This window comes from Beta vulgaris, chromosome 1 (genome assembly GCF_026745355.1).
Source record: "Beta vulgaris subsp. vulgaris cultivar EL10 chromosome 1, EL10.2, whole genome shotgun sequence".
NCBI classification, from domain to species: domain Eukaryota; kingdom Viridiplantae; phylum Streptophyta; class Magnoliopsida; order Caryophyllales; family Amaranthaceae; genus Beta; species Beta vulgaris.
The window spans coordinates 5182243-5194048 of record NC_079202.1 but is presented as its reverse complement, the minus strand read 5'-3'; the positions used below and the strand labels follow the sequence as shown (position 1 = coordinate 5194048).

The following is an 11806-nucleotide window of genomic DNA, read 5'->3' as shown; positions in this document are numbered from 1 at the left end:
TACTTTGAAAGATATAGACCCTGTTTGGCAAATAGAGTTTAGATGTTAGAGTTAAGAGTATGCTGTTAGAGTTTTAACTTTTTGTTTAGCAGATTTGATTGCTGATTTAACAACTTTTTTTTTATAAACTAGTTATTAGGCCCGGGCTATGCCCCGGGTAAGAAAATTTTTCATTTATTAATATTGTATTTTGATATGATAACACTAAATACAACCTAGTCTAGTGGTTAAAACTTTAGTACATGAACTTGAGGTCATGGGATCAAAACCTATACTATGCAATTTCTAATTTTTTTTATTGTACATGGATTACATGAACTAAAACTCCCTAGGGAGAGCGCCACGTGACACCGTTCCTCGTTCGCGCACACCTTTTAATATATTAGTATAGATAGATGTGTTTGGTAACAATTAATGATTGCTAAAAGCTTATTGCCATTTGTTTGAGTAATATGACATTTATATACATTTTAATACACTGTGGAGTAGTATTATTAGAGGCAAACAAGTCATTGAACATATTTGTACCTAATCCTCTAAAGAAAAAACTCCTATTAGGAGCTTTTTCATTCCAAAACTCTATCTAAAACTCTATTTTACCAAACACCTCTTTTAGAGTTTTTTGATTAGTCAAAACTCTCAAAGTGGTCCAAAACTCTAATTACCAAACACCCCATAATATAACCCCCTCTTATTGGGTTCCCTTCACACAAAAAAAATAAATATATATCTCTATTCTATATGGGAAGAGGGGTAGGACACCAAAATATTAGAAATCCCATTTTACCCTCTTAACATTTTTATTATAACTACTTTCTTTAATGAAAAAATAAAAAAGAAAACTACCAAATTAATTTAAAAAATAAAAAAATAAAAAATACTATAAAAGAAAACCATCAAGAATTCAAATATTCCTAATTTATTAGAAATAATTAATAATTAATTTAATTTTTTTCATCTCCTAAAAAAATAATTTGTACGTATGTTAGCACGCATCGCGTGCATATAAAAACTACTCCCTCCGTCCCATAATATAAGTCCCCTTTCCTTTTAAAGTGTCCCAAAATATAAGTCTTGTTTCTATTTTCAATCAATAATTATACCCAAAATACCCTTATGAAAATAATTTAACTTCCAAAAAGTCCTCATAATTTCAGCTTCCAATGCACCATTATTAATGATAAAATAGAATCTCAAAACCCATTAAACTCCTCTACACATCAAACTATGCAACATTAATGTTAAGTTTTTAATTTTTGTTAAAAAGAAAAAAAACAATGTAGGTGTTTCCCAATAAAAATGAATCTTTTTATTTAAATAAAACAAGATTCTAGTTTCCCTTAATTTCCGTGTAAAAACAGAATCAGGACTTATATTATGGGACGGAGGGAGTAGTATAAAAAAAAACAACCCATACAAACAATAGTTAAAAACTCAAAAAAGACCGTTTACAATACAAGCTACCAAAATGACTAAAATACCCTTAGAAACTTCAAAACAACACCAACCCTTTTTACCACTCCCCCAACTAAAACCAAGTCAAAGGCTAAAATAGAGATTTCAACCCTACACAAGCACAACAGTTAAAAAGAAAGCCGCCTAGTGGGGAGAAAAAAAAAACAGAAAAAGAAAAAGAAGAAGAAGCAGTGGAAGTAGGAGTACGCTGACCAGCCAGAAATCGCTGACTAGTCTTTCTCTCTCCTCTTTCTTCGCCATTTTCAGGCAAACTTCCTTCTCGTTGCTGCTGCTGCCTCCCCTCTCTCTCTCTCTCTATTTTGTCTCTCCTCCCTACAAATCCTTCTTCAACTTTCAACTTCACTTTCTCTCTCCTCCGTTTTTTCTCACTGCAATTTCTCCGATCTTTTTCTGCTACTCGTTTTTCACCGCCGCCGGAGTAGGATTCCGGCGTAATAATTCTCTCGTAAGTCGTCGATTTTAGTTTTTTGGGTTTTTTTTTTAATTTTCTCGTTATAATCTCAATTTTTCTAAAAAAATTTTTTTAGGTGTTTTTGTTTATTTTTTTTGGAGTGATTTTTGGTGATTATTTTCTTATCATTGATTATTATTGCATTAAATTCAATTCAATTAGATAAGAAATTGATAATTATTGCAGCATTTCCAGCTCTATTAGAAGCGGAGAACGAATGAGAGTTGACTGACTACATTTTAATTGACTTATTGATTTCTCTTCAAATTTAGGTGGTTTTCGTTTATTTCTGGAGTGATTTTTTCGTTGCTTATTATTGATGATTATTGCATTAAATTCAATTCAATTCAATTCAATTAGATAAAGAATCAGAAATTATTGCATTTAGTTTTGCAGCATTTTAAGCTTTTTTAGAAGAAGAGATGGAGTGAGAGTTGACTGACTGACTATCTAAGCTTTGATTGACTTGTTGATTTCGCTTTAATTTTGTTGTTTGGCAGCTTTTATTTGGTGATTGGAAGTGAATTGAAGACGTAAGAGGGTTAAACGACGAGGTTTTTGGTGGATGAAATTAGTTGGGCTATGTGTAGAGTACATGTTAAGTATTTTGTAGCTGTTTGCTCCATTGAGAAGATCCAGAGCTAAATGGAACAAGGGGTATGCACTGTTTGGGTTCCTCTGTGTTTGATTTTGCTGTTTAGTTACTTTCGCTACGCCTCTGCGAATGCTGAAGGTCAGTCCCTTATCCAAATTTGTCTGACTTGGTTTATTTGTCATTCATATATATTATGTTTGTTGAATTAAGTTACTTTGCTCATGTAATGATTCAATACCTTACTAGCGTAACTATTCAGAATTAAAATTAATGTTTGTCCCTCGAATGTGGATGGTAATTCCCTCTCTTTACACATTCAATACCTTATCACACTTACCACCACCTCCATTTACTTTTGTTTTCTTTATTATATCTTTCTATTAACCCCCTGCATTATTCCACAGTCCAAGCATGCCCTTGGAGTGATGATTTAAAAGTTTTGAGAATGAAGAGAATTTGAAATGCTTCTCTAGCAATTTTTTATGAACCTTGCCGGATCAAAATGGAGAATTGGAAGCTGTTTATTCCTGTTAATGTAGGGTTTGATTAGGTACATTGGTAAAATGAGAATGATGCCATTGGAACATAGGATAGCATTAGAAGTTGGACACTTGAGGTATTCGTGTAATCATGTCCCTTAAACATGCACCTACTATTTTAGAAAAATACTAGCTCTATATGCATGAATAGCAAATTCTTAGGCTGGATGTTTGACGAATGAAGTTGGAGTTAGAGAGTGTGTGGTTGGAAGGAAAATGATTTATTGGTATGTATATGGTGTTAATATATTTCCCAATGATAGAAAAAATGTTCTTTTTTGAAGGAAAGAACTTCATTTTCCTTCCCAACTCATCTTCCTTCCTCTTTCTTGTTCTCTATCCCCAACTAACTATCCTCTCCCCTTTTCATTTCTTACATTTCTCTCAAAATTTTCTTGTGAGTAATTAATCAAAGCTTTAGTAAATTCTATGGAAAATGTTTTTCGTCTAATAAAAAAAAGTTGTAGTGCATTCCAATTCTTTAATTTGCTGAACAAATCCGCTACCAACTATGGTATGTTGAAGTTGCGTTCTTTATGTTTCCTTTTTCCTAACACGCTAGTACCTTACTTTTTCTTTTTCAAGCCCCGAGTTTTGTTTAATTTGCTGTCATCCAAATTTTGGAGCATGCGTGATCTTACAATGCTATTAGTTTGGCAGATGATGAATAATGCAAGCTCCAGAGCTGCTTTAATAGTGTTTAACTTTTAAGAAACTAAGTTCTGCTTGCGACAATTACTTCTATCTTTCCATAGAAGCTGTTGGCGGAGATCCTAAATTGCTTAATGTCTTATCCCCTGACAATTGCCTTGTGCATGTAAAACAGGCGATGCTTTAAATGCACTCAAGACCAGCTTGGCTGATCCTAATGGTGTACTGCAAAGTTGGGATCCTACCCTTGTAAATCCCTGCACATGGTTTCATGTTACCTGCAACAGTGAGAACAGCGTTACCAGAGTGTGAGCTGCTAAATTCTGATCGAATTTAACTTGTAGATTTTTCTAAAACACTTAATGATCATCAGCTTGTTGAATGTCTTTGGTCAGTGATCTTGGAAACGCTAATTTAACTGGTGAACTTGTTACACAACTTGGTCAGCTTCCAAATCTTCAGTACTTGTAAGTATTAAAATAAATAATTCTTTCTTTTTTTCTCCGTTATTCTTGCTGTTGCTCTCCTGCTTTTGAGGATTTTTACTCATTACATATATAGACTACTTCAACTCAGTGGCAACTAGCAAATGACAACTGCTCTCTGCGGAGTTGATAGTTGCTGTTGATGATTGATGCTGAGCTTTTGGCAATTTTGATTGGACGCTTTTTGGAGAATAGCCAGAAGGTGATGCTAATCAATGATACATAAGATCATTAAGGACATCTGGGAGCATTGCGTCCTTGTATGATAGCCTACTTTTGAAGAACAGTGCTCTCAGCCTGTTATCCTGTCATATTGTGTCACCTTAGTCCTGCCTAGTTTTGGGGAAGTCATTGCCTCTCTTTGCAGTTTTCGCTTTCTGATTCTAACCAGGACTAGACTCGATAGAGCTTTTAGCTCATGGGAAATTGCAGTCAAAGCCTCAAAGCCACTCCAGAGTGTGAGAATTGAGTTGACCTGTTATTAGCCTCGTGAGTCATGCTATTGTAACCAATTCAACAATATCAACACTGCAAAGAATAAGAACCCTAATGCGGCCAACGCCGAAGGCTGTGATTGCTTGATATCTGATCTTTTGTCATTTAAGACAGAAGTATCAAGTATACCAAATATAGGTTATGTAGAGATCAAGTGGTCCTCTTTTATGTCTGTTTGGGTGACGATTAATAACTTTTATTCCATGTAGATAGAAATGAAAATGGATACAGGGAAAAACCATCTTGAAACTACTAAAGTAACTAAACTAAGTATCAATGATGGAAAACTTCCCCAACAAATTGCTCGCAATCCTAATAGTTTGTAGATGCATAAAATGGCATGAGGATGTTAGAATTTGTGTGAAGCTGGTTATGCAACGATGATTGATTTTGGTTGGAAAACGTATGAGACACTTGATGGATATTGGATAGTGTACACAGTACACACAGGTCAAAATGCAAACCTAATTGCCTCATTCTAGGGAAAGACCAGATGTCATGTGGTTTTGTAGTATAGAACTGTTGAAAGTTAAATATGCATGCCAGTTTTCTTTCTAAGCACTGCTATTCTGTGAGTTAGGTTATATTGACATTTTTAGGTTCATTATTCCACTTTTGACGGTAAATGCTTTGAGTTAGGGTCACATAAGGTGTTAACATCATTTGAGCTAAACTTACTATGAATGCAAGTTTTAAGCTATGATCTTTGGTACATTTGTAGTTTGACTGATGATAGAGAGGAGAATCATTTGTACGTTATGTGGATATTCATCTTCTTGGTGTGATCATCATCAGGGATGGTTTCATAAGCCATTTTTGTAAATTTTATTATAAATATATGTAGGGTTATATACAGATATACTTTGACCAGCACAATATCATTTCTGTTATATAGTTTCTGGGCTCCATAGCCCATGAGGACTCCGTACCTGGATGTTTTATAGTATTAGACATGTGACTCACATGGGCACAAGGGAGGGAAAAATTAAAGAGCCTTACTAACAGTGTCTAAAACTTGTAGAATTAATCAGCAGATCAAACAGTCAAGTACAGATCAGAGTGTAACCCTTGTCTGTTTCCGACAGAGCTGAACTTGTTACCATGTTGCAATTTATCAGCCTTGGACTTTAGGGACTAATATTAATTGTCAACTGAGGTGTTCGCTTTTTATCTGTTGCGATGTAGCCCTAGTTCAAAGGATGTGATGCCTAAGGTGCGTCCTCCAATGGAACTGTAATGTAAATGGTTGTGCTTTATTTTTACTTTTATATTTAGATTTTTTTTAACAGGAAGGAGGTTTATGAATCTTAATTATTTCATCATTGCTACAATAGTACAATGTGTATAATGTAGTGGATTAACATGCAGAATTTATAATGTCAATATTTTCCTTGTTTTAATTGCTTAACCTTTGTTGTTCCCTTGGGTCGTGCATTATTTTTCTAATTAGGCTATGTTGACTTATAATCTCTTATGCTCTCTTTGACAGGGAGCTTTACAGCAATAACATAAGTGGTCCAGTACCATACGAACTTGGAAATTTGACAAATCTAGTGAGCTTGGATCTCTACCTAAATAATCTTTCAGGTCCCATACCTGATACATTGGGAAAGCTTCAAAGATTGCGGTTCTTGTACGAATACATCTATTCTTATTTTATTTTGGTTATCATTGCATTTTTTTATGACAAGTAACAAAAATTATGGTGGAAAGACACTAGAGGTGTTACCCATATACTCCCCCTATCCCTTAACAAACTTCCCATTTGTTTTTTGCATGACCTCCAAGACATCTCTGAATATTCTTATCTTTTACTCCCTCCGTCTTTTTTAGTTGCTACGTTTACTTTAACACACAGACCAAGGAAACATGTGGGGACCATTGAAAAAATAGAGCAATAAAGCATAAAGTAGTTGTCTTTTTGTGTGATGGAGACAAAAATAAGTTTATAAAGGTAAATAATATGTGGGTACCAAATACTAAAAGTAGAAATATTTGACAAATATAGCAACTAAAAAGAGACATGTTTAAATGGTAAAATGTAGCAATTAAAAAAAGACGGAGGCAGTATATTAATAAAAGTTATAAAAAAAATCATTTACTAAGGTTTGACTTTGACAATAGCAACCTAAGAATTTGTTAAGGAAGAAGACAATGCTAAAGAATGTCAAGGACTGAGACATTAGTGACCGTGAGCTATTATGAAGCAAGATATCTTCAAATTCAAAAATCCACTGGTTTCTTTCTTTTGGAACCTTTTTCTGCACTTCAGCAAGCAAACCTGCCTATATCCTTCTTTTCAAGCTTCAGGAACACCTTTCATAACTCTTCCTAATTAAGAGATTGAAAGGTATTCTAATCGGATTTTAAAAACCTCAAGGGCACCTTGTGCATTTTTGTAAAACTCGGGGGTACCCGGTGAATCGTCAAGTACTGCCGGGGAGCTAATACAAAGGGAACTTAAATCTTTACGTGGGAAAACTATGCCTTCAAAAATCCGCTGGTTTCTTTCTTTTGGAATCTTTTTCCGCACTTCAGCAAGCAAACGTGCCTATATCCTTCTTTTCCAAGCTTCAGGAACACCTTTCATATTTCTTCCTAAATAAGAGATTGAAAGGTATTCTAATTGGATTTTTAAAACCTCAAGGGCACCTTGTGCATTTTTGTAAAACTCGGGGGTACCCAGTGAAAAGTCCATTCTTTAATTGAAGTATGGCATCAGCCTACTCTCTAAGAAAGATTTATCTATTCCTAAATGCCATCGTGCTGTTATTTTATCCTAACTGTTTTCTATTGCATGACTTTTCTGCAAGGATAGGCGGCTGAACAACAACACCTTGTCTGGACAAATACCTAGAACATTAACTAATATTACGACATTGCAAGTCCTGTGAGTGTCTGGTTGATCTTATCATTTCATCAGCAAGATGCTCTGCTTCTCATGATCATAACCTTTTTACGCACTCATTAAGGGGTGTATAACTTTCTTTTTTCGTACAATGTGAATTACAGTGATTTATCATTCAACGATCTGTCAGGAACTGTTCCTACCAATGGATCCTTTTCAATGTTTACCCCTATAAGGTGAACTAGCTTCACCTTTCGTATATTCATGATCTCCATTAACCTGGGTGATATAAAGTTTTCAATGTTTGTTGTCATGTTCCTTTTGTTCAGTTTTAATGGAAATAAGAATTTGGTAATGCCACCAACACCTCCATCTTCTCCAGTTCCATCAGCACCTACTTCAAATTCAGGTAGTCCTTGACTTTTACTGCTACTGTAATCTTGGTCCTGCCTAAGTCACTCTCATCTCTATGTTCTATTTCTTAGAGAAAAGTAGCTATTCTTCTTATTGGAAGTTAGGTGAAGGGAATCTTTTTTACTTCTGAAGTTACACCAATATTTATTCCATTATAGTGGTTTAAGAAAAAAGAAATTTGATTTATCCACCTGAAGGTTTCTGTTTCCTCTGTCTTTTTCTTTTTCATATTTGCCTGGTGATGACTTTTTCAGAAGTTAAATTCTAGAAAATAAATAGGTGATTCCTTTGTTCTTTTGAACCTAATCAAGTGATGGATAGATGAGGTTCCACTCGTCTCACTTGGACAGTTGTAGTTCTTTATGCTGTCCTTTTTTTCTTTTTCTTTTGATTCTATTCCTTATACCGCCACTAGGAGTTAAATTGTGTTGCTTATGTTTATTACTATTTAACTGATCATCAAACACAAAATTATGTTCATTACTTTCACCGAATGAACATAAGTGCCCATGTCTTTGTGGAAGATAGAGTGGTTGATGTATCTACTGACTACCTTTTTAGGTGCTAATAGTGCCACTGGAGCCATTGCTGGAGGAGTTGCTGCTGGTGCAGCGCTACTATTTGCAGCGCCTGCAATTGCCCTTGCATGGTGGCGACGGAGGAAACCGCAGGATCATTTCTTTGATGTGCCTGGTTAGTGGAAACACAAAATATGGCTTCTATTTGACATTAAAAACGCCGCGTTATAGTAATCCTTGTTCACTATTTCCTTGAATGTAGCTGAAGAAGATCCAGAAGTTCATCTGGGACAACTGAAAAGGTTCTCCCTGCGAGAATTACAAGTTGCATCTGATAATTTTAGCCACAAAAATATCCTCGGTCGAGGTGGATTTGGAAAAGTTTACAAGGGGCGGTTGGCTGATGGTTCTCTTGTGGCAGTCAAGAGACTCAAAGAGGAGCGCACTCAAGGTGGTGAACTCCAGTTTCAAACTGAAGTTGAAATGATTAGCATGGCTGTCCATCGAAATTTGCTTCGTTTGCGTGGTTTTTGCATGACACCCACGGAAAGATTACTTGTATATCCATATATGGCTAATGGAAGTGTTGCATCCTGTTTGAGAGGTATTTCTTATCTAACTCTTGGTGGTTGTCAATTTCTTATGAGTTATATAAACTCACTTCAGTCGAATCTCTACAAAATGTGAAGGGTTTCAAAATGCAAAAATAAGTATTGATCTGCCCAGGAATAGTGCCCACTTTGTAAAGATCTATCAAAATTGACACTAGTTGTCATACATGGAACTTATGAATATTACATTTGGTGGTTGTTACTTGAATAATTAGTTTGTTCACATGTTTCTCTCCTTTGTTGTAGAACGCCCTGAAACAGACCCACCACTGAGTTGGGAGATCAGGAAGCGAATTTCCTTGGGAGCTGCTAGAGGGCTTGCTTATTTACATGATCATTGTGATCCTAAAATTATTCATCGTGATGTAAAAGCTGCTAACATACTACTGGATGAGGAGTATGAAGCAGTTGTGGGAGACTTTGGGCTGGCAAAACTTATGGACTACAAAGATACTCATGTTACTACAGCTGTACGTGGTACGATTGGACACATAGCGCCCGAGTATCTCTCAACTGGAAAGTCATCAGAGAAAACTGATGTTTTTGGCTATGGAGTTATGCTTCTAGAGCTCATCACTGGACAAAGGGCTTTTGATCTTGCCCGGTTAGCCAATGATGACGATGTTATGTTGCTAGATTGGGTACGTACAGGAATCCTGCTGGATTACAAACATATTTTTATGAGAAAGGCTGGTAGACCCCACTTCAAGTGGAATTGCAAACCTAATTCACACTCATATCTCAAAATTTAGATATCTAACAATTAAATATCTAGCCTTTCTCTGTTCCTAATCATCAGGAAATCTTATATTCCCTTTGTTGATACACTTATCTAGCTACCCCTAGGGTTTCCTATCCCTACTAATGTTTGATCGATCTTGAAAATTTTCAGGTAAAAGGGCTTCTTAAAGAGAAGAAACTGGAGACCTTAGTTGATGGTGATTTGCAGGGCAATTATGTTGATGCTGAGGTTGAGCAGCTTATTCAAGTTGCTTTGCTTTGCACACAGAGCTCTCCAACGGAACGACCTAAGATGTCGGAGGTGGTCAGAATGCTGGAAGGTGATGGCTTGACTGAGAGGTGGGAGGAATGGCAAAAGGAAGAGATGTTTCGCCAAGAAATCAATCTCTCCCACCACCCTAATACCGAATGGATCGTTGACTCTACTTCTAATCTCCGGCCAGATGAACTATCTGGTCCAAGATGATATCTTTTTATTGGTTAATATTTGAAATATATGTAATTCCAAGTTTCTTAAAAGTTGTTTATGTATTGAAAATTAATAGTCGTCTCATATGTGAATATTTTCCCTATTCTTACTCTCCCTTGTATCATCATCTCCCCCCTTTTTCCAATTTTCATTTTGTAGTGTATTCACAATGACAGATACAGATACTTTGATGTCCATATTTGGTCAAAATGATTGTGGGTTCTAGGAACTACAAGTAGCACAATATCAAGAAAGCGCCATTGTGTATTGATTTTTACATGTAGGCTGTAGCAAATTAGTGATTTTTACTGTATCAATGAAAAAGATATTGCTCCCTTTTATGCTAGTTTGTAACTTGGTCAAACTTCTATAATTATATCAGTATCATATAGTTCAAGTCCGGTTTGAAATATTTTTAAAAATAAATCGGAGTACAAACTGTAAGATTCAAGGAGTTTATGGCTTAAATTGCAAATCATAAACTATTTTAAGATGAAGAAAATATTTTTTAAATATAGTTGAATATCTATAGCTGGTTTCTTGTCATGTTACTCTAGTTTTAAGCTACTAAAGGTCTACCTATTTTAGTGATCAAGGTGGAGTTGGCAAAGGCTACACATACACCCGGTGTATGTGGCCCAAACATACACCGATGATGAAGTAGTTTTTTATTGATGTTTGAATTTGGGTCTCAAATATGTGTTTCAGAATTTTCATTTGAATTTCAAATGAAAATTGAATTTCAAATTTCAAATTTGATTTGTATTTCAAGGGATAATTAATGCTCCTAATTTTCCAACTAACTCATTCTCTCTCCTCTTATCTTTTTGGCAATATTTTTTTTGGGTTTGTCTTTGTCTCTTCTAATATTTTCATTTTCTTCATGTTCTTAAGTTCAATTATTTTTATACAAAGTATATTTTTTATAATGTTCAAAAAACGTAATTTTGTTATTATTTTTCTCCACATCGTAAATTTTCGTTTTGTATTATATGTATATCTTCTTTAAAGATATTGTTTATACATGTTTTGCTTAAAAAATTGTTTGTTTTTATGTAAATTCATGTGAATTATATAATTTTTGAGAGATAATTTTTTATGTTAAATGATTTATTCTTTGTCTTTGTTTGAAAGATTTGTTTAGTTTTCTTTGTTAAGATCTGTAATAATCCTTTGTTTAAAACTAAAAAAAAGAATTCTAATTTTTCTTCAAATTAAATTATTCTTATATTACCTTCATCTTATTCATCTTCACCATTTTCTACTATGAATACTCCGTTTTATTCATATGTTTCGACAACTTCATCTTATTCATAATGTTATTGATTAGTAACATAATATGAACACTGGATTAATCACAATGCCATGACAGTCTCAGATTGGTAAAAAATTAAGCTCCTTGTTTAGAACCAAAAATCAAGCTTTCCAATCCAAAAAGGTTTGGAGTCCATTAAAGTTTGAATTAAAACATATTATATATATATATATATATAATATATATTATATATATATA

At 34.6% G+C, this 11806-nt stretch overlaps 1 protein-coding gene across 2 annotated transcripts; it reads left to right on the top strand.

Annotated features, from left to right (window-relative positions):
* The first annotated feature begins 1608 nt into the window (after positions 1 to 1608).
* On the top strand, positions 1609 to 10639 carry LOC104905771 (BRASSINOSTEROID INSENSITIVE 1-associated receptor kinase 1). Of its 2 annotated transcripts, XM_010694402.4 has the most exons (12): positions 1610 to 1921; positions 2428 to 2660; positions 3888 to 4020; positions 4108 to 4179; positions 6182 to 6325; positions 7511 to 7582; positions 7705 to 7776; positions 7870 to 7949; positions 8516 to 8647; positions 8735 to 9076; positions 9330 to 9724; positions 9976 to 10639. In XM_010694402.4, the coding sequence occupies exons 2-12, from the start codon at positions 2573 to 2575 to the stop codon at positions 10288 to 10290; spliced, it is 1845 nt and encodes a 614-aa protein (XP_010692704.1). In that variant the 5' UTR covers positions 1610 to 1921; positions 2428 to 2572; the 3' UTR covers positions 10291 to 10639. The 2 variants fall into 2 exon arrangements, with proteins under 2 accessions (XP_048503177.1, XP_010692704.1); XM_048647220.2 differs by lacking the exon at positions 7511 to 7582 and having other exon boundaries at positions 1609 to 1921.
* Positions 10640 to 11806: the final 1167 nt, after the last annotated feature.

What these genes read in the sequence shown, in the direction of transcription:
- LOC104905771 (XM_010694402.4), top strand. Translation starts at nt 2,573, where the DNA reads ATGGAACAAGGGGTATGCACTGTTTGGGTTCCTCTGTGTTTGATTTTG. An exon ending in CTTCAAAGATTGCGGTTCTT is followed by an intron (nt 6,326 to 7,510) that starts GTACGAATACAT and finishes CTGCAAGGATAG; the next exon opens with GCGGCTGAACAACAACACCT. An exon ending in TCATTTCTTTGATGTGCCTG is followed by an intron (nt 8,648 to 8,734) that starts GTTAGTGGAAAC and finishes CCTTGAATGTAG; the next exon opens with CTGAAGAAGATCCAGAAGTT.